At 39.0% G+C, this 19,368-nt stretch overlaps 1 protein-coding gene across 11 annotated transcripts in view; it reads right to left on the bottom strand.

Annotated features, from left to right (window-relative positions):
* HERC1 (HECT and RLD domain containing E3 ubiquitin protein ligase family member 1) overlaps nucleotides 1–19,368 on the bottom strand; it is a 113,114-nt gene that overhangs the window by 59,538 nt on the left and 34,208 nt on the right. For 10 of the 11 annotated variants that reach the window (XM_033516953.1, XM_033516949.1, XM_033516954.1 and 7 more), the window contains exons 32-51: nucleotides 19,127–19,237; nucleotides 18,869–19,045; nucleotides 17,988–18,227; nucleotides 17,704–17,787; nucleotides 16,704–17,224; nucleotides 14,404–15,179; nucleotides 13,122–13,320; nucleotides 12,078–12,238; nucleotides 10,810–10,926; nucleotides 10,394–10,625; nucleotides 9,537–9,661; nucleotides 9,084–9,304; nucleotides 7,651–7,919; nucleotides 7,083–7,135; nucleotides 5,633–5,833; nucleotides 4,853–5,027; nucleotides 3,695–3,965; nucleotides 2,465–2,678; nucleotides 1,477–1,733; nucleotides 868–995 (exon numbers count right to left, since the gene is read on the bottom strand). In XM_033516953.1, the coding sequence (XP_033372844.1) occupies nucleotides 868–995; nucleotides 1,477–1,733; nucleotides 2,465–2,678; nucleotides 3,695–3,965; nucleotides 4,853–5,027; nucleotides 5,633–5,833; nucleotides 7,083–7,135; nucleotides 7,651–7,919; nucleotides 9,084–9,304; nucleotides 9,537–9,661; nucleotides 10,394–10,625; nucleotides 10,810–10,926; nucleotides 12,078–12,238; nucleotides 13,122–13,320; nucleotides 14,404–15,179; nucleotides 16,704–17,224; nucleotides 17,704–17,787; nucleotides 17,988–18,227; nucleotides 18,869–19,045; nucleotides 19,127–19,237 (4,532 nt within the window). The remainder of the gene's footprint in view (nucleotides 1–867; nucleotides 996–1,476; nucleotides 1,734–2,464; nucleotides 2,679–3,694; nucleotides 3,966–4,852; nucleotides 5,028–5,632; nucleotides 5,834–7,082; nucleotides 7,136–7,650; nucleotides 7,920–9,083; nucleotides 9,305–9,536; nucleotides 9,662–10,393; nucleotides 10,626–10,809; nucleotides 10,927–12,077; nucleotides 12,239–13,121; nucleotides 13,321–14,403; nucleotides 15,180–16,703; nucleotides 17,225–17,703; nucleotides 17,788–17,987; nucleotides 18,228–18,868; nucleotides 19,046–19,126; nucleotides 19,238–19,368) is intronic. The other variant, XM_033516952.1, reaches the window with a different exon arrangement.

Raw genomic sequence — 19,368 nt, 5'->3', positions numbered from 1 at the left:
ACAAGAAATGAAAGAGACACATCCTGCTAGCAATTCTACTTCAAACTCTTCCTCCTGTTGTCATCTTGTTACACTGCTCTAAAACTCCATTTTAAAGTCTGCTTTGCCTAACTGTAATAGAGTCACAGATACCTTTAATCATCCTCAGGATCATACACAACAGCCACATTTTTTACTGCTTTTAGGACAAGAACAATGAAGGTTATAATATTGTTATATTATTCTGGTTGTTCCTTTGAACAGCAGCAAGAAAACAAGAACTAAGCCAACCACTAAGAAATAGTCACAAAACAACCTAGTAGTTTGCTATTGTGTCTTCATTCTTCCAAGTTCAACTCACCTATGCTTCACTACAGAATTAGATTTTGATCTTTTCTTTTGCTTTCTTTTTTGGACACACCCAAAAAACAAAAAAGTACTTCCAAGACATTCATGTAGAATTAAATTTAGATGCTGTATCTCAGAAGTCAAAATTCTTTTTTCACACTTGAATCAAATGGCCAGACTTGCAATAATCATGTTATAAGCTGGAGCTGTCCACTGGAACACATTGAAGGGATATTCACTTTTCTGCTGTATGATAATCCCATAGCATTTTTATTTTACCCATGTCTCCTTATATCAATTAATTAAGGATGTTTTTAAACAGCATTGACATGATCTCTTTATGGAGACTCTTACCATGTTGATACTTAAGTTCTCTTTTCAGTTTTAAGCTATTTAATTTATTTTGCATGCCCTAAACGTATCAACAGATAATAAATTAGATTTTAAGTGCAGAAGATAATGAGGACAGCCAAACCTGCAGGATCTTGCACAGTTACAACTTAAATTAAGTATCTGGCTGTTGTAAAAGAATCAACTTACAGCTTGTTGAGCACACAGGTCTGTTGCAATGAATATTGCTTCTTTGTCACATTCCACACTCTGATGGTGCCATCATTCCCACTGGTTGCCAAAAGTCCCTTTTTATTGCACCAAACACATGTCATGACCTACAAATACCAAAATAATCATGGCAAAACTGGAATTTAAAACTTGGCTATGTTTGTTCACTAATATTAAGCAAACACTAACCAATGAGACTGATTGAAATACCCTGTAACAACCAAACTAATTAACTTTTCTACTTTTACAGCATTATTTACTGTAAAGCAAGCTTGATGGGGAGGCCCCATGCTCCACAGGCTGCTATTGCGCAGAATACTGCACAAATACGTTAGCTACTATGAAAGAAAAATTAATGCAAATTAAGATCTAAGGAACATTTTCATGACCCCTTTAACTGAAGCCTCCAAGAAGCTGAACTTTTTTCTGCATCAGAGGTGCAATAACTTACATCAAGCAATAACTATTTCTCAAAATTCACGTGGGAAACCATTTCAGACAGCGTAACTGTAAACTGATGCCGTTCTCCTTTTTCTGTGTTCTCCAAAGAGAGCAGGGAAGCGGGTGCAGTGGGAGAGCCTTGCTTACCCTGTTCTGGTGAGCCTCAAGCTTGATGAAGGAGCACTTGCGCAGGTCTCCACCCATGTCAGCGAGGGTCTGCGGCGTGCTCTGGTTGTCGCGGTCGTGCGCGGCCAGCGTGCGCACCAGCTGCTGCGCCGCCCACTGCCGGTGCTGTGACGACAGGCGCGACGACAAGCAGCACGCTGCCAGAGCGTTCGCCAGCTCCAGAGGGCCTACAGCAGAGGGATCATAGCAAGGATGGGCATACAAATGGGCAATTAAACCTGCTTAGACAAAACAGTGAGATGATGCCTAGATGAGTACACACGTGAACACAGCCAGCATTTCCAGAAAGAGATTAACGAGCATCTTAGCAGAACGTTGCAATCATTTCAACTATAGTAAAAACACTCTTCTGATACTGAGAACAAAATAACCCCAGTTCAATTTTCACAAAAAGAACCTTAAGAATAGAATTCCAAATAGCCTTATTCTCACTGTATGAAAATGGTTGGTCAAAGAGCAAGTGCTTTCTAAACAGCAAAAGCCTCCTCTGACAGAGACCTGCCACTGTCACAGCCCTGCTCCTCCTCCTCTAGCCCAGCACCAGCCTGGGGCAAAGCACAGCTCTTCATTTGTGGCTCACTGACCCCTCAGAGGACAGGCTGCACCAATTTTGCCTCAGACACAGGACAGCACTTGGGAAGTGGCAATCAGCTGTTACCTTCCTTAATTTCATCAGGAGGCACACCCAGGCTCAATGCCTCAGCTGTATGGCTTTGAATACACACACATTCAGACTATATTTTGAAGTAGTAAAAGATGCAATTGCAGAACAAGATCATATTTCTAAGTAAAATGTGTGTCATAAACTATAACATTCCTTTGATCAAAACAAGTTTTGTACATTTTTAAAAGTGTATCTATTTATACATTACTCTAGCAAGCCTCTCCCTTACATACAAATGAGGAACTGAAGATCTAATTAATATTTAAAAACAAAGCTGCATCATACCTTTCTTTTCAATTTCAGCTTTATCATAGTTTGGCCTCAGTTTGGCCCCTTTGTCAGCCAAAAGTGCTACAAGTGCTTGAGTAACAACAAAATTTGGAGATGTGACAAGTTTGTTTTCTTCTGCAATTCCTCTTAAAAAACTTGGCAAAAATTTTCTCTGAATTGGATCATCGACTGTTGTCAAGTTCACACCAGTTGCTGCAGATATCAAATTCTGAAAAGAAATAATTGGTGATAAATAATCAAAACAAATGGAACTATCAAATTTAGAAACACTTTCAGTTGCACAAATTGTGCATAGTTTTACAGATTTTCCTTTTTTTTTCTGTTTTCTACATAGAATTGACTCAATTAAAAAACTGAAACCTTAACAGAAAAACCCTATGAACAGAAAAAGCATATCCATTTTCCCCACTTGAAAAGAGTACTCAGCAAAGACACATACAGTTATTTGGTTTTTACCAACAATCAAACCCTGTGCAAAGCAATAAAAAGGGACTCTAAGGAGATCCCCAAACTGAGGGCAGTCTCACCCCAGTTGAGAAGATAAAAGCACAAATAATCAAAGTAGTCTCCAGTGTTGCAGTGTTCTCAATTTGTTCCACTTCTCCCCATATTGTTGGTTTGTCCCAAGATGCATCCTCCCATTCAGTTGTCCATCTTGTTGTAAACCTGCCTTTTGTTCCCCAATGTTCCCTGTTCCTCCTCCCACCAAGCTGTCAATCCCACCTTATCCTGGGAACCCCACAGGTTTGTTTAAATTGTTCCCTCTCCCTGTGTCTCCCCATTGAGTTATATATTGTTTATATATATTGTTTTATATATATATATATATATAGTTATAGTTATAGTTATATAATAATATGTTATATAATATAAATATAGTTATATACTACAAACCCCATCTTATGCTCCTCCCATCTTCCTCCTATTGGTTAAAAATTTTGTACCCTCCCCTAGAACCTCCTCCATATAAAAGTCCCTGCTCACCCACTTTGTGTCTTTTGCCCTGGACCCTCCCCATGAATAAACCACCTTGCAAACCATACAAAAGACCTCTCCCTCACCCTTGCCTGTGCCTGACAAGCCCCAAAGTGCTGTAATGCTGCACCCTGCAGCAGCTGCATCTCTGATATTGACTTTGGAGAGCAGCCCACTCCGTGACACGGTGTCAGGAGTTAGCTGGGGCAATCTGGCACTGTGTCACTCGAGTGAGTACTGAAGTCCTACCTGAGTACATAACTGCACCAGCAGCTTTGCAGCACTGGGAGTGTTTGATGCCAAGCAGCCAACTGCAGTGCTCAGGTAGGCAAGGCAAGAGATGGGCTTGCTGGTTTTGCTGTGGATGCCCCTGGATCTCTCTGTGGAGCTGGACACTGTGGATGGGCTCGTGGACAGGCCTGCCCTCCCCGCTGCTGCCAGGCACATCAAACGAACCAAAGTGCGGATGTCTGTCAAGCCCAGGGACTCAAGACCAGCTGCCAGGCTACAACTGGAACCACTGTGGAAATGGTTATAAAAGCCCTTGGTTCAAAAGAACAAAATTGACAGAACTTTTTCTTTTAGCAGTATTATTTAAGCACGGACACAAGAATTGTTTCCCCAATTAGTTTGAAATTGCATGCTTATCCAACAGAAGTGGGCAACTGGTTACAAAAGGAAAGTGTTGGAATCCAAAATAAAAGCCTCTCTGAGCTCCTCAGAGAGAGAAAAGAATGAAAATATATTAAACCATAGATATAAAGTAAAAGTGTAAGTTTAAGTTTTAGGTAGGTAAAAACATAGCTTAAGTGCCCTAAGAGTCTGTGTTAGCTAGTGAAAAGCCTTATTACCCAGTTTAAAGTTCAGTGATAATATCCTTCACAGATTCAATTTAGCTCTAGACATAATGAAAATATAGTTTGCATTCTTGGATAGAACAGATAGAATTATTCATGTAAACAGATAATACCCTATACAGAAGATTTAAGTAAAAAGAACATTGCTTTTGCATGTTAGAATTAAGTTCAGATTGGTGTAGGAAGTATTGTTTCAGAAGCTTGTTTTTAGCTGATTGGATAATTTATGAATTTAATCCCCTGTATTGGGGATTGGAAAAAAAAATCCAAAGAACAACAGCAGCACCATCATCATCACCAACTGCTTTTGTGGCCCAGGACAGACAGAATGCCACGCTGAGAAGCTGCTGCTTAGAATTCAGGACTTTATGCCAAAAGTTTTAGCAAAGACTTTAACTTTCTGAACTCTTTGCCTTTAAAACTGATACATATATAAAATAAACACTTTTCTAGCAGCTATCAACTGCTCATGTCTCTTTGAGACCTGGAAAATTCCCTAGAATCCCTATTGAAGTGTCGACAGGAAAGTGTTTCCAAAGATGCCACAAACCTGACAGACAGAAGTGAGAGTGCTCTCATAACCATTGTTCTTGCCAGGAGCACTTGGGCAGCAGCTGTCACTCTTCTGAGAGCCATGACACGGTCGTGTGGATTTACCAGGGCAGCTGCTTGTTCTCCTAAGGTTATCCTGCCAGAAGAACTTTTTTCTATTGAGCCATGACAGCCTTGGAAATAATGATAACTTGAGTTAGTGTTTAAAGAAAAGAAAAAAGTTATCATATGGTAATAAGCACAGAATCAAAGTCAGCCTAAGTTACACATTCATTTTTTAGTATTTTATACATACAAATAATAACGACTGAGAGGAAAATACACTTCTGAAATACACTCCATAATCTAATTATTCCTTATTTGCAAGGAGACATGAACACAATCTGACATACTCAGTCTTAGTTCCTCTGATTCCCTTTTCATCAGGGGGGACTATTTTTAACTCCCAATTTAAAGCCATTCATTGGGTTCTGCAAAACATGTTACACTGGCATCTACTTTTGACTGTGGTCAAAAGTTCTGTAAGCAAAATTCAATCCTTCTGTCAATTCATAATGCCTCACACTCCTCTCTCTAATTTTCCTATAACAAAAGGACAATTCAGAGCTTGTCTCCACTTCCTCGTGGTGGCAGACAGGAACTACTGTCAGGATGTTCCTGCCTTGCCTCTAGAAAAACCCCATCAAAAAGGGGAGAAGGTGGTGATAGTTGTTATCACTGTTGCTGCTGCTTCTGTTAGTATCATTCTTTATTTAAATGAAATGGATTTCAAATGTACCTATTTGCATTAATGTTTCTTCCATACTGTTGGTGGCTGTCACCATTGCAACTGAAGCACCCAGAGGGTCACTGTCAGGGAACTGAACGGGTTCGGGTACAATGCGTCGATCATTTAACCCAAGAGGCCCAGCCAGCAGTTCAAACTCCTCTTCTCCTGTCAGCTTTTCATCTTCATCTACATCTAACATGTCCCAGTCTTCTAGAATTGGAAAAATGTAATTAGACTTGGTTACAAAAGCTCACATATGAAATAATTTCAGTTCACTAAAAGAACCAAACGGTAGAAGGTATGAAATGTATACACTGTAATCTACAGCACAACAGCATTAAAAATTCATCTTCTGATGTTGACATAGACACAACAAAGTAAATCACAAAAACAAAGTCCTGTTCCTGCCCTCTCTATTTAACTTGATCTTTATATTGCAAAAAAGTTTAATGATTCTCTGAAGATTCTCTGAAGTATCAAACTATCTGCTCTTTAAAAAGACAGACATTAGGGGTCATCACATACAGCACAAGACAGCTCCAAAACCTGGAGTACAGTGAAAAGTGCAGGCACACAGTTGTGCTTTAAATAATGGTAACAAGTGCTTATTCCAAAGGACTGAATGGTAAAGACAGATGTTAGAAATTTCTGATCTTCATATTTATCAAAAAAGCCTGCATTAGTTCATGAGTTATAACTGAACACCCAGGCTTTTGATTTGCATTCCCAGGGAACAAAAAAACCTAAACAACAAAGAAAAGCTACTTTAACTGCAATTCAACAAGGCACTTCCTTCACTTGCCAACCATTTACACACAAGTCAGCTGATATTTGCTCATCTCTCTGCTCTGTGTCACTCCACAGAGTAGAATCAGACCTTTGATACACCTTTGATCTACAACAGACAGACTTGCCCTCAGTACTGCAGTACTCAATTTAGTTGCAAATAGACAAATATAGTAAATCACACATTTGTGGTCACAGGAGCTACAGAAAGGACCAGAATTACAGAACTACCTGGGAAAGGTTTTCTGCACACATCAGAAATAATCTGTTTAAAGTGAAAGCCACCCTCAGGATGCTCTCAGCTTGGACAAAGGGAGGAAAATTAAAAACAAGACTAATGACAGATTTTTGGGACACTAACTTATTGTTACAATAATTAATTTTTCTCACAAGGCAGCTTAAGAAAGATATTTGAACATAAGATTTTGTATGTGCAGTTCTGGATGTAACATCTCCTCACAAGACCTTATCAACCCCAGGTTAGGTGTTTGCCCTTTCAGCTGCTTACATGAAAAGACAGGGGAAAGAAGTCACTTTTTTTTTCCACTGAACTAAATAAATCCCCAAAACTAAAATACTGTATCTAACCAGAAGAGATTTTAAAATACACCATCAGGTTTATTTGCATGTACCTCTTGGAAAAAACAAAACCTCATGCAACTTAAAAACATACCTTCATAGACACTGTCTTGTTTACCTATTAGATCAGGAGCCTGGCCTTTGTACCTGTATGATAAAATAACAAAGGAAATTACTGAGTGGCTCTGATATTTTATAAATATACAGAACAATTTTTCATTTGGTTCCCTATTTAGTCTAACTTTACTGTTAGGTCTACATGTATTTATGAATGATTTCAGAAAAGCCTAGTAACAGAGAAACAGATAAAATAGTTTCTGAAAGTGTGTGTGGAGGGGGAAAGCACTTTGCTGTACTAATGTGCAAAAAGATCCACAGAAAAAATACTGGAATTGTCAGACAAAATTGATAAAGCATTTTCAAAAGTCACTAAGAAGGAGGAAACATCCCAAGAAACTATTTTTTGTTCTTAATTTAAAAACCAGAAATATCAAATCAACCTTTTTTTTCTAAATATAAATTTGTCAAACACAGAGAATGATTTTAAGTAGCAGAAAATCCTGCCAGGAATTCTTATCTCCTAAATAAAATTCATAAACTGCTGATTGGCTCATAACCACGTTTAGTTTCCTTTCTTCATCCACTATCTTTTATTTCTGTACCTTTCTGAGGCTGATGTTTTAGATTTGCTCTTGAGGGCCAGGTATTTCTCTCTGCAGATGCCACACAGGAGGTAGTAGGGGTTGCCACTGCCACACTCCCCCCCGAACCAGCCATCCACGTAGGAGCCGTTGCTGCGGTAGCCCTGGCGGTTGGCGCTGCGCCCGCAGCCAGGGTGGTTCCTCTTCATGTGCTGGTTGAAGCTGACCACACTGGATTCACACAGCTCACAAACCACCACTTCTTCTCTGTCTTCAGATTCACAGACGTGCTGCACAGCAACATTTGCACGTGTTATTAGTACAGAGTAAGTGTCTGCACCCTAAGCATAAAACATGCCAATCCTTAGGTGGGTATCTCTGCACATTTCTGTCACTAAGTGATATTTATATGGTTGACTTGTACAAAAGCAAAGCAGAAACGTACAATTTATGACATAATGAAGACCATCTCAGAACAGGAAAAACATTTGGAAGTAAAGTTTCAGAGGAGACAACTTGCTATTTCATGTTAGATAAACTAAAAAAATTCTTGACAGTGTAACTTCTAATTTGTAACCCTGTCATATTCAACACTGTCTCTATCTGGTTCTCCTCAAACTTGCCTGAAAATAGAGCTAACAAAGGAAAAGAATCCTTTTTTGCTTTCAGACAATCAGATTTTACATTTAGTGAGCATTTGTGTCAGCAACTATCAAGGTTTTATCTCAATATGAAGTCCCTTTTTCATTAATACATCTATCCTAAGACAAAAATTTCATTGAGATGTTTCAGCAAAACAAGCATTGTCAAAAATTCAATATGTATCCTGCAACTTGCTTCCATATCAAAGCTAAGTAGCATCATAATTAGGAGATGAAGAGCTGAGGGTTGATTGTCTAATTTGACATGGATAATCCAAAAATCATCAAAGTGTTGCTATTGTATTTGTATTTCACCTCAATAGTTTTTTTTAGTGCTCTATACAACAATTCAGTGAGGACTGTCACCACATCCTTCCCAGAGAATGGAATGCATTACACAATTAAATTAAGAAAAGCTGATTTAAGTGCAAATTATGTTGCTACAGATTGGATACTATTAGCAGTAGCAGGAGAAGAGACATTTACAACTGTGTTTGTTGTCTCACAGCTAAGACATCTGGAACACCTACTTGATTTCTAATTGGTATCATCAGAACAACTATGAGTTCTGTTCTCATCTTTCAGGGTAGGGAGAAGAAAACTACATGTGGAAGTGCAGAGCAAGAAACACAAGAAATCACTATTCTTAATCTAGAAGTGATGCTACAGAATACAAGATGATTTTAAGCACTGCTAGCACTTAGTAAGATATTTTCAAACAGGCTCTAAGCATACACATATTAGTTTAAATTTAAAAATATAAGCATGCAAAAAGCAGTAAGTCAAAGCAGCCCCTGCTGCAGTCACACACACCCAGGTAGGCCAATCCAGTACCTCTGGGATCCACATTCCCAGAATATCATTATCACCAGCCAGGTCTTGCCCAAACATAGCTTCCATTGCTTCATCATCAAGGTCAATCTCCAGCTCCTCATCCAAGTTGAAGTCATACAGTGCCCCTGGATCTTGCTGCAAGGAGATCCCTTCCCTGCGGCTCTGGGTCCTGTGGGCCTGCACTGAGCGGTACAATCCCGCTCAAGGTAGGAAAGAGAGAAAACAGGAAAGCAGGACTTTTATTTTCCATGGCAAAGAGGTGCCTGTACTTCCAATTTCCTTTTGAATTCTTCTGCTAAAAAATCTACTTAGCACCCATTTACATTGGCACACATATGAGAAGGAATTTTCCAAACATCATGCAAGATCCCAGTGCCCCTCCCATTCATTTCCTGGATAAGCAAAGCCTTTGCAATTCTTTCAGTCCCTTACCAGCACGTGCCAGCAATGTTCTGGCAGCCAAATCAAATTTGTGCCTCCGTGTGACAGCTGACCGACTTCGAGAGGGAGGGCCACTTGCTGCAGCTGCATTATCCACATGATCCAGATTATCAGGGCTACAGGAATTCAGAATTTACAGGTCAATCAAACCAAGCTTTAAACAACCACATGCAGTAACTAAGCCATATTTATTAGCATTTTTTCCTTTCTTTAATGGCAGAAAATAAAGGAATTTGGAATTCTTCAGTTTCAAGGAGCACATATATACTGTTTTGACTGCAAGAGTTACCTCAAACAAATTAGATGCAATAAAGTCAACACTTATTAGATCTTCCAGAGTGCCTAAGCATGGCAGAAATTTAGAGAAACCACTCATTTTATACTAGGTTAATTAGTAGCTTGAATAGTTTATTAATCAGCTTGAGATAGTTTTTTTCTCCTCTTTCAAAGAAATAAAATCATCTCTGCTGTTGCTAGCTGAGTCAATTTGCCTTTGGCCTTACACATGAATCTGGTAAAACATGAATTTAATGGAATTTTGCTTTATTTCTTGGTCTTTTAGTTAAAATGCAACTACAAGGCCTCTTTTTTTCATTCTTTCCTTTTTTTGTTGTGAAGAAAACATTCTTCAGCTCAGCTACATTCTTCCCCAGTTCTGCACACAAACAGTGCTGGAAAATAAATGCACCATGTACACCTAATTTAATTGCATCTTTGCTTCTGCTCATGCTGTAACAAAATTCTAAAGTTGCATTACAAAGTAAGTCTCCATCAGCAACAATGAATTTGTGAGATTCCCAGTTTTAGGAACAGATTACGGGAAAGCAACTACAGGAAAATAATTTTACCTCTCACTAAAGCCTTCCTCCATTTCAGTGGCATCAGCAGAAGGGATATCACCTGGAGACTGCAAATAGCAATGATCCCCAGATTTTCCACCACTGCCAGAGATGACTGTCCCATGGCGTGACTCCGCAGTCCCCTCTGACTGGGGCTCTTCATCATCTTCGTTTCCAGGGTGCTCAATCATCCACATGGCCAGCACTGTGATGTTCTGTGCATCTGCTTCTCCTCTGGCACCTGAAAGCAGGAAAACCACACTTGGGAACTCTGTTTTAGCACTGATGGTTACAAAAGAAGCAATCTGGTTTTCCACATAAATGGTTATAGAACTTAAAAATGAAGTATTCTATTGGAAAACAAGCATTCCATGTGTATCCAATCTTTCAGTTAAACTATACATTTCAGTTCAGCTATACATTACCTGTAGCTTCCATAGCTTTTGCAATTTGCCTGAGGGAGAACCCCATTTCTAGCAAGGGAACAGCAATGGCAGGAGGAGGAGGGGAGGTTGAAAGTCGGCTGCTTGGATCAGACAAAGCTTAAAAGACAGAAAATAATAATTGTAAAGCACATAAATCTTTCTCTAGTGTTACTTTATTTCACCTTACTTTGATATATCAGTTTGAGCTAAGGAAATAATTACTCTCAACTTTTCTCTCAATTATTTCCCACAAAGCAAGATACCTTCTGTAGCAAAACCATTCTTCTCTGTAACATAGATTACAGATGAGTTAATTAGATGACTGACTCTGTTTGATCAAGTAGGATACTGATGCTATGCAAAGAACTATTTAAGTAATTTCTATTGTTTTCATTTTGAACTGTATCAAATTATCTATTTGATCTATATTTAGGTAGCCTAGATAAAGTTATCCTTGTCCAAATCATTGAGATTCCCAACTGGTATGATCATTATATATTCTTCTTAAGGTACAGAAAGAGACCTCAGCTGAACTGGGAATGTATCTGAAAAACCTCTTTGTGGATGATGGCTGTATTTCTGTGCAGAGAGGTCATTTAAAGGGCTCTAAAGAGGTCAGTTACTGCCCCAAACCCACAGTTTCTTTCTGACTTGCCATAAAAGTGATGTCTAATCAGTAAATACAAAAATGCACTAACAAACACTGTTGTAAAGACACTATCATGACTAGAAGCAAGTAATCTCATAATTAAATCAAAAGGAAAAAAAAAGAGACATGAAACTGAGCAGACCAGTTGCTATGCAACAAATGAACAGATAGTTCATTTATATGTTCTAATAGTACAGATATAAGGGCAAAAACAAAACTTACTTTTGCATGTAACATAAAATACATCAATTTTTCTTTTCTGTGTGGTATGTGACCTAACAAGAGCTAAAAAATTACTGCATTTTCCAGCAGCACACAACCAAGGAAACAAGCCCAAATCAGATGAACATTTTGAAGCGGTTACCAATTACACTTCATTATTGTTTTTGTATCCAACCCAGTTTTTAAAAACTCATTTTGTTTGCTTGATAAAGCCTGCACCTATATAATCTGTACCTTTTTTTCCCTAAGATAGTGACTAAAAGGTTTTCAACAATGCTTTGCATGTTAGTTTGCCTTAAGAAGAAACTCTGTTGGGTTTCCATCTCTTAGAACACGACTCCTGAGCTCCTGTGACTTTGCTAACTTGTCCCAGTTTCTATTCCACTGACAAGTTTACCTGTGCGATTAGCAGGCCGTGCAGACTGGGAATCTGGAGAGGTCAAACTTTGTCTCCTTCCAACTTCATCTGAAGGAGATGTTGGTAAAGAAGATATTGGAGGAGTCTGAGCACGTCGTGCTGGAAGTACAGTTGTAGTAGGATAACTGGAGAACATTTGCCTTGAAAAAAGAACAATATACATTTATGTTAAACAGTACTGTGCTGAAAAAGGTCTGACACAAGAAGAACATCCAATTGGAGTGCACTTGGAAAATTCTACTTGATGCAATTGAGTTTAGTAAGGGTAAGACACAACACATTTTGAGGCAACAGCTCATTCCTATCAATTATATCTGTACAGTTAAGTTCTAAGCATGACATAAAAACAAAGACCTCAGAGACCAGGAGCTGTTCTAGGAGATGAAAGATAAATAAGCACTTTTCTCATTTCCATGGAGTGTTTAGAACTCAGGCTGACTAATCAGGTAAGTATTTCATTTTCACTCTCCTAGTATGGAGACATTGCTCTGGATTTTTGAAAAGATGTCTAAGAAACTTCTATGAATTAATAAACTTAGAAAAGTATTCTATGTAAGGTAAAGCAGATTTCCTTTGACAGCACAAATGGTCTCTGGAAATTCAGTAGTTTATTTTCCATTTCAGTATGTCAGGCTAAGCTGAAACAACATCTTAGCTTTACAGAACGTTACCTACTAACATCTCTTCTAGTTTGAGAATGAAACATTTATTAAAATACAGAATTTCAGAGATTTGTAATTTGAACTATACCAAATAAACATGAGAACTGAAGGACAACTTAAGGAGAACATTTTCTCCTTAAAAGTATTCAGATATTACATTTATATACAATGTACAGCAAAAGCTCCTAATAGAAAACACAAACCCTGCAAGGCAAAGTAACGTTTCAACTGTGTCCCTCTGCAGAGGTGGTTCTTGGAAGCATTTTCAAAGGCTTAGGCAGCTAAAGACAAATATTCTACATAAACCACACAACTGCTTCTCTACACCCACAGAATCATATGTGCTGATAGGGTATTTTACCTCAGGAGACTGAGAGGCATAACACCAGGTGATTCTGATGCTGGAACTGTTTCTGTATCAGTTACTGGAGTAGTAGCAGTGGTGGTATCCTCCAGAGAGCTGCTCATGAAAGATGTTGTGCTAGAAGCAGAAGGGCTGGTTGTAACTGGTGTTTGGGCTTGCTGAGACTGATCACCTTCTTCCACTTGTTGCTCTACTTCTGCAACAGTAAAATAAGGATGTTATAGCAACATTAATATAACTGTGTAGATCAAAACAGCAGCCATGGCTGAACTTTCAATTTTCAAAAATGCAAAATAACAAAATATAAAAATAACTATCATTATTTAGAATGTGCAAATTCTTATGACAAGAATATACCGTATTGCTCATTTTGAAAGTATTAAAGACATTAAAAACTCTTATTTCTAACTGATATGCATTCACTTTTTACTAAGATAAGGAATTAGGAAAAAGGCAACTATCAGTGTTATGTCTATAAAACAGTGAATGGAGTTTTGTAAAATTTCTCTGTCTGATTGTCCTGGGGTGACTTTATGTGATGCTTGTATCCCCAGTCTCCTTGTTTATGTTACATATTAAATTCTACACCTTTAAGACTGGCTCTGAAAGCAAAGGGAGGGAAGAAGAAGCTGCAGTTTTTGCTGAGGAAGAGCACTCAACTCCCCTGCATCCACCTCCTGGACTGTGTTGTCTGCAGCACAGACAGCAGCACAGAGCTCTCCTTTGCTTTTAGTTAGTTTTTCACTAGCTGAGGCAGGGAAGTTCCCTGGACTGGTTTGGGTTTTTTTCCCTTTTTCTTAAATCTGTTCAAACCAGCTCTGGACTGAAAAAACAGACAAATCCCAGAAGCTCACACCTGCAGTCCACCAGGGCCTGGGCCATGGCACTTTCCAGGGCAGGAGGGACTGATAAGAACATGAGCAAGCTGAGCAACACCACATCAAAAAAACATTTTCTGGATTTGCCATCTCATCGAACAGTAAGAGGTTTTATTAATTAATATTATTCAATTTCTGTTATATAAACAGCTTTTTTCCACTTTTCTCCAAGGAAATCTTTTCCTGAACCAGTTGGGTGAGGGGCTGCCAGGAATTTGTTTCCTGGAACGACCCCATCCAGAAGTTCTGTCCCAAATTTTCCCTAAACCACTAATTTCCCTAAACACTGATTTAAGATTCCCCCAAAGTATAACCATTACAATTGACAAGACTGTGTCAACTGTCTTATCGTTGTTATTATTCATGTTATTACTCATTTTAATCTCATTTTGAAAACATACCTTGTTTAAGTCTGCCACCAAATTGGTCCTCCAGCAGCCCATGAACCACTAATTTGTAGATAATGGCCTGTGCCCGCTCCAGATCCGCCAGCCCCAGCGCTCTCTTGATGGGCGAGCGCGTGACGGCGCGTTTCACCATGTGCCGCATGAGGAACTGCAGCGCTGCGCGCAGCTCCACGTCCTCGTGCACTACCGGGGACCCCGCACAGTCCGAGTTGTGCCCATTCTCTGCCAGCACTTTGGGGATCAACAGCAGCTCAGCGTACTTACTACAACTAAGAAGAACACTAAGTGACTTCATAGCACCGAGATAAAGGTAAGACAGCTGCACAGCTCGGATTTCTGACTGCACTATATCGTGACTTCGTGGGGTGTGCTCATGGTTCTTTTTTCTTCCTTCAGCAGGTTGGTGTTGGGATTCCATACCTAGTGTTGATGGTTCGAAAGAAAAGGAAACAATTTCATTTTCCGACTTAGAGGTTGCGGCACCGTGTCCTTTGTTATCGTCAGCACTTTGGCCTAATCGTGTATCTGATCCAACGTCACCCTCCATCTTCTGCTCCATTTCCCCTTTATCTTCAGATTCATGTCTGTGTTTTTTCTCGTGTCTCTTGGTGCTTTGCTTTCCTGTATCTTCATGAATGCCAGTCAGATAGGTAAGGTCCAGCAACACAGTCGCTGTCAGCCCACGAAATCTTGCAACATCAAAAGGCAGTGGTTCACAGGGCTCCAGATTATACAATGGAGTATCACTAGGCGACCAAAAAGTTGGGAAGCTTTAATAAAGATCAGAATGACACAGGAAAAAGCAAGTGAGGGAGAGACAGGAGGAAAGTACAGGAAATAATGTAGGCAAATAGGATGTAAAATATATTTAATAAAACAAACCAATCCTAAAAATTAAATGCAAAGAGGGGAAAATGAGGTTACGATCAGAAAACAGGGAGATATGGTTTCAAAGCAAATGCAACAAAGCATACACAGGTTTTCAACAACAAGCACTGAAACCCAACAGCTCCACAGAAGCTATCCATTCTGTGCTGACACAGGCTCTGGATATACTATTTATCAGAAATATGTAGCAGATTTTATTAAGAAAAGCTATCTGAAGGTAAATATTATCATCATACCTGAATCTTAACAGGTATAAAAGCTTATAAAGAAAACTTTTAAACATTAAGGAAAAGCTTTGATTGACCTCAGCTATTCATCACCACGAGCACACTACTGAGAGCTCAGGACAATTCTGTCTAGTCTCAGATGCATCAGGACAGATCATCAGGTGAGGACAGTGACCTTTGAAAACATGGGTATGAAAACCTAACAGACACCTTTATCTGTCCATTTACATTCAGTGATATTTTCTGGTACTATTTAGGACTGTTACACTTGACTGATTTCCACTTGAAGCAGGACAAAAATTCACCAGTCTGTATTTCCATACACCTTGTATTTTCCATACATCCAGCAGATAAATTACTTTTAAATCTTCCTTTTATTATCCCAAAAAGTTTTCCCATCTTACAATGTAAATGTCTACCTGAAAATGAAAGCAAGCTTTAGCCTGGTTTTAATTAAAAAGGTATAAAATAATCCTAATTAAATGCTTTACCAAAAGCTTGCTTATGTTCAAGTGCTGTTCCACATTACTCAAATAAAGCTTTGAATTATTTTAAGAGCACTTTTGTTTTAAGGCTATACTGTCACACAGGCATACTTGAAAGAATTTATATCTGGAACTAAATCAATTGCATGTCAGTATATTTAGTCAAAGTAACAACAACCTTTGCAAAGACAAAACAGATATAATGCTGCCACAGCTGGAAAAGTAAAGTGACCTCAGCTATTTTAGAATGTAATTGTAACTGGCAAAATATTATAACAGGGAAAAAAAAATTAAAAATCACTGATCAATTTCTTCAAAAGTCTTCTTCAGCTATAGGCAGAAGGAGTTCAAGAAACTAAGTTAATCAAATCTTTTCCGCACAAAAACATGCAATTCCTGTGAGAGCAGCACCAAGAAGCTCTCAGGGAAGCTTTATTTCAGCTTCCTTCCAGGTGCTTTGTCTTGTCTGCAAGAATGGTGGGAAAAGCAGCATGTCCTTCAAGCCTTAAGCACTCGAAGGCAGGTGGGAGAATGAATGGACATTACTTCAAGGCAGTGTTAATTTCAATACCACTGAATTCTACACTTCAAGTGATTGATCAGCATGACTAATATAAAGGATAGGTTACTTCTGAGGATTCCCAACCACAAACCAGTACCACTAGACAGTAGAAAGTGTAGGAAATGGGCATACCTGATTGTAATCTCTGCTTCATCCCACTGGACCTTGGCAGAGGTACTGCCCTCCTTCACCACCCCCAGCAGGGTGGCGTGACGGCCTGTTTGCTTGTGGACACATCGACCTCCAACCCTGAGCCCAGCATCCACTCCACCGATCACTGCTAGGACAGGCCACACCTCCACACAGAGCATCTTCAGCTGCACCTCTGGGAGCTCTGCCAGGCTATGCCGGCTGTGCTTGCATTTCTCCTCCTCTTTGCTTTCTTTCTCCTCTCTCACCTCATTCTCTTCTCGGCTTTGAACAGAGCGACTTTTCTTCAGTTTTTGACCTGCTTCTTTAAGACATGTTTTGATTTTATTCAGTCTCTCCATCATTTTTTTATTGATGCAGTGTGTCCAGCGGTCCGTGCGATGCAGGATTCGGATGAGCTGGATCGTGGCTTCTGCAAGCACTGCAGCAACAGGACTGCAGATGGGATCACCAGGCAACAAATCTCTAGGTGTCCCACGCATCTGCATATCACAGATCTTCACCTGTTTGAAGAGAATAGTTTACAAGTTATCTTCTCAATATACCTCAAATAAGCTCTTCTTATCAATACTGGAGTCACCTCCAGAATAGAAATAATTACTAGCACTGCCTTTTCTTTCCCTTTGAATCCCTAAGAAATCCACCTTAACACTGAGCAAAACCTCCATCCTTCAGACTCAATGATGCTGAAATTACCTATTTTGTGGTTTCTCACACGAGACTATCTAGAAATCCTAACACTATGTTCTCCTTGGTTTCTGAGGAATAGAATTTTTTGTGTAGAACATAAAACTTTTAAATCTATTCTGAATAGTAAAATACATTTTAAAATTACAATAGATTACAATAGTTAAAACACTATCAGCAACACTGTGTTGGTCAGTAATTCAAAGCAGCACCATACAGGCTGCTCTGATGACTACTGACTTTTATACCAGCCTAAACCAGTAAAATGAACTCCTCAGATGAACTTTTAAGTTACCTTCTCTCCTGGGTTACTGCTATAGAACATAACACAAGGATATAATTCAGCTGCATCCACATCTTCAAAAGCTAGTTTTGGTTCCTAGGGAAGAAACAAAACAAAAACCTCTCAATCTTAGAGCACCTTAACAAGCAAAAAGATGAAACATGGAAAAGTTATGTCTGTATTATAAATCATCTAAGTACTGAAACTGCCACATGTTTTGATTCCCATGCTTATCCATGTCATATTATTATTGCAAAAAAAAAAAAAAACCCAAAAAACTAATTGATGTTAAATACCTCTCCATTTTTACCGAAGGAAATAGTTCTTGCTTCCATATCTAACACACATGTGATGAAATCTCCTTGGGTAAAGCTTGACAGAGTCAAAGTCTGCTCTCCATTGTGATACAGGTTGCCACTGTAGGCTCTGTAGAGCCACATATCTGAGGTAGTGCGGTGGTTGAAGTCATGCACAGGCCAGCGAGACACTCCCACACAAGTGCCTTCATTGCCTCGGTTCTCCTTCACAATGTAGAACTGGCAGGCAAAACAAGCACATAGGGGAAAATGTCAGGAATATACACTTCAACACAACAAAGAAATGAAAATCTTCCTTACACATATGTCTGTCTACTTTTAACCAGTTTTCACAGAAGCTTTTAATGAGAAAAGCAGTAAGTTTATATGGTAAAACCATAAAATAATCCCCCCAAATGATGTATTAAACACTGTTCTTGTCAGCCAGGCTGATGTGTTTTTTTGCAGGAAAACAAAATGCTTTATTAAATTATTTTATACAAAAAAAAAATTCTAAATCTACGTAATTTAGTAGGTAAGTTTTGCAAAACTGCACATGCATGCTGACTATGGACCTTAGGGACAAGTACTGTTACCTCTAATAACACATAATACAAGTTCACAGTCTCCAATCTGTGTGCCAAAATACTCAAATTCCACCACTCAAAAGCAGCCACAAACTCTTCCCTTGGGACTGAAAATCACAGAATGATTTAGGCTGGAGAAGATCCTTACAAATAATTAAGTCCAACCTTAAATGTAACACTACCATTTACTCAAGAATGATGTCACAAGCAAAAAGCACAGGCAACTGCTGTTAATAAATCACAGCACATCTCACATGAGAGAGAAGGTAAGAAAAACACATTTATGCAACCTACCTTCCACTGGTAACACCCTGAAGTAACTCCAGTAGATGCTAAGCCATATCCTTTGCCTCCACTTCCATGAGTTAGAATCTGCCCATTCTCCACTATGCAGCACTGAGCTTTCTCAGGATCAAAGGACACTTCCTGGATGGGAAGATTCTCATCTTCATCCTCAGACTCTCCTTGCTTCTACCAGAAACAGGACACAACATTTGTGGTAAATGTGATTCAGCTGCATTCAGTCACAAGAGGAAGTACAAGTATAGTTACCTGGAGCTTCATTTCTTGTTCTTTCTCCTTTATTTGAATTGCATGTTTGGCCTGAGCTATCGGAGTCTCCCACATGCAGTCAGACAGAAGTGAGAACAATCGTTCAATAACCTGACATTGGGGCAGAATTCAGATAATTTTAACTCCAACATGAGGACAACAGCAACATTATATAGTTTTACTTTGTTTTGTAGGTACAAGTATCAAAATATTTAGTGTTCTTAGAAAGCACATAGCTACAC

This window comes from Parus major, chromosome 10, assembly GCF_001522545.3.
Source record: "Parus major isolate Abel chromosome 10, Parus_major1.1, whole genome shotgun sequence".
Classification (NCBI taxonomy): Eukaryota; Metazoa; Chordata; class Aves; order Passeriformes; family Paridae; genus Parus; species Parus major.
Note: the sequence above shows the minus strand (reverse complement) of the source record. Positions and strands in the feature narration are given on the sequence as shown.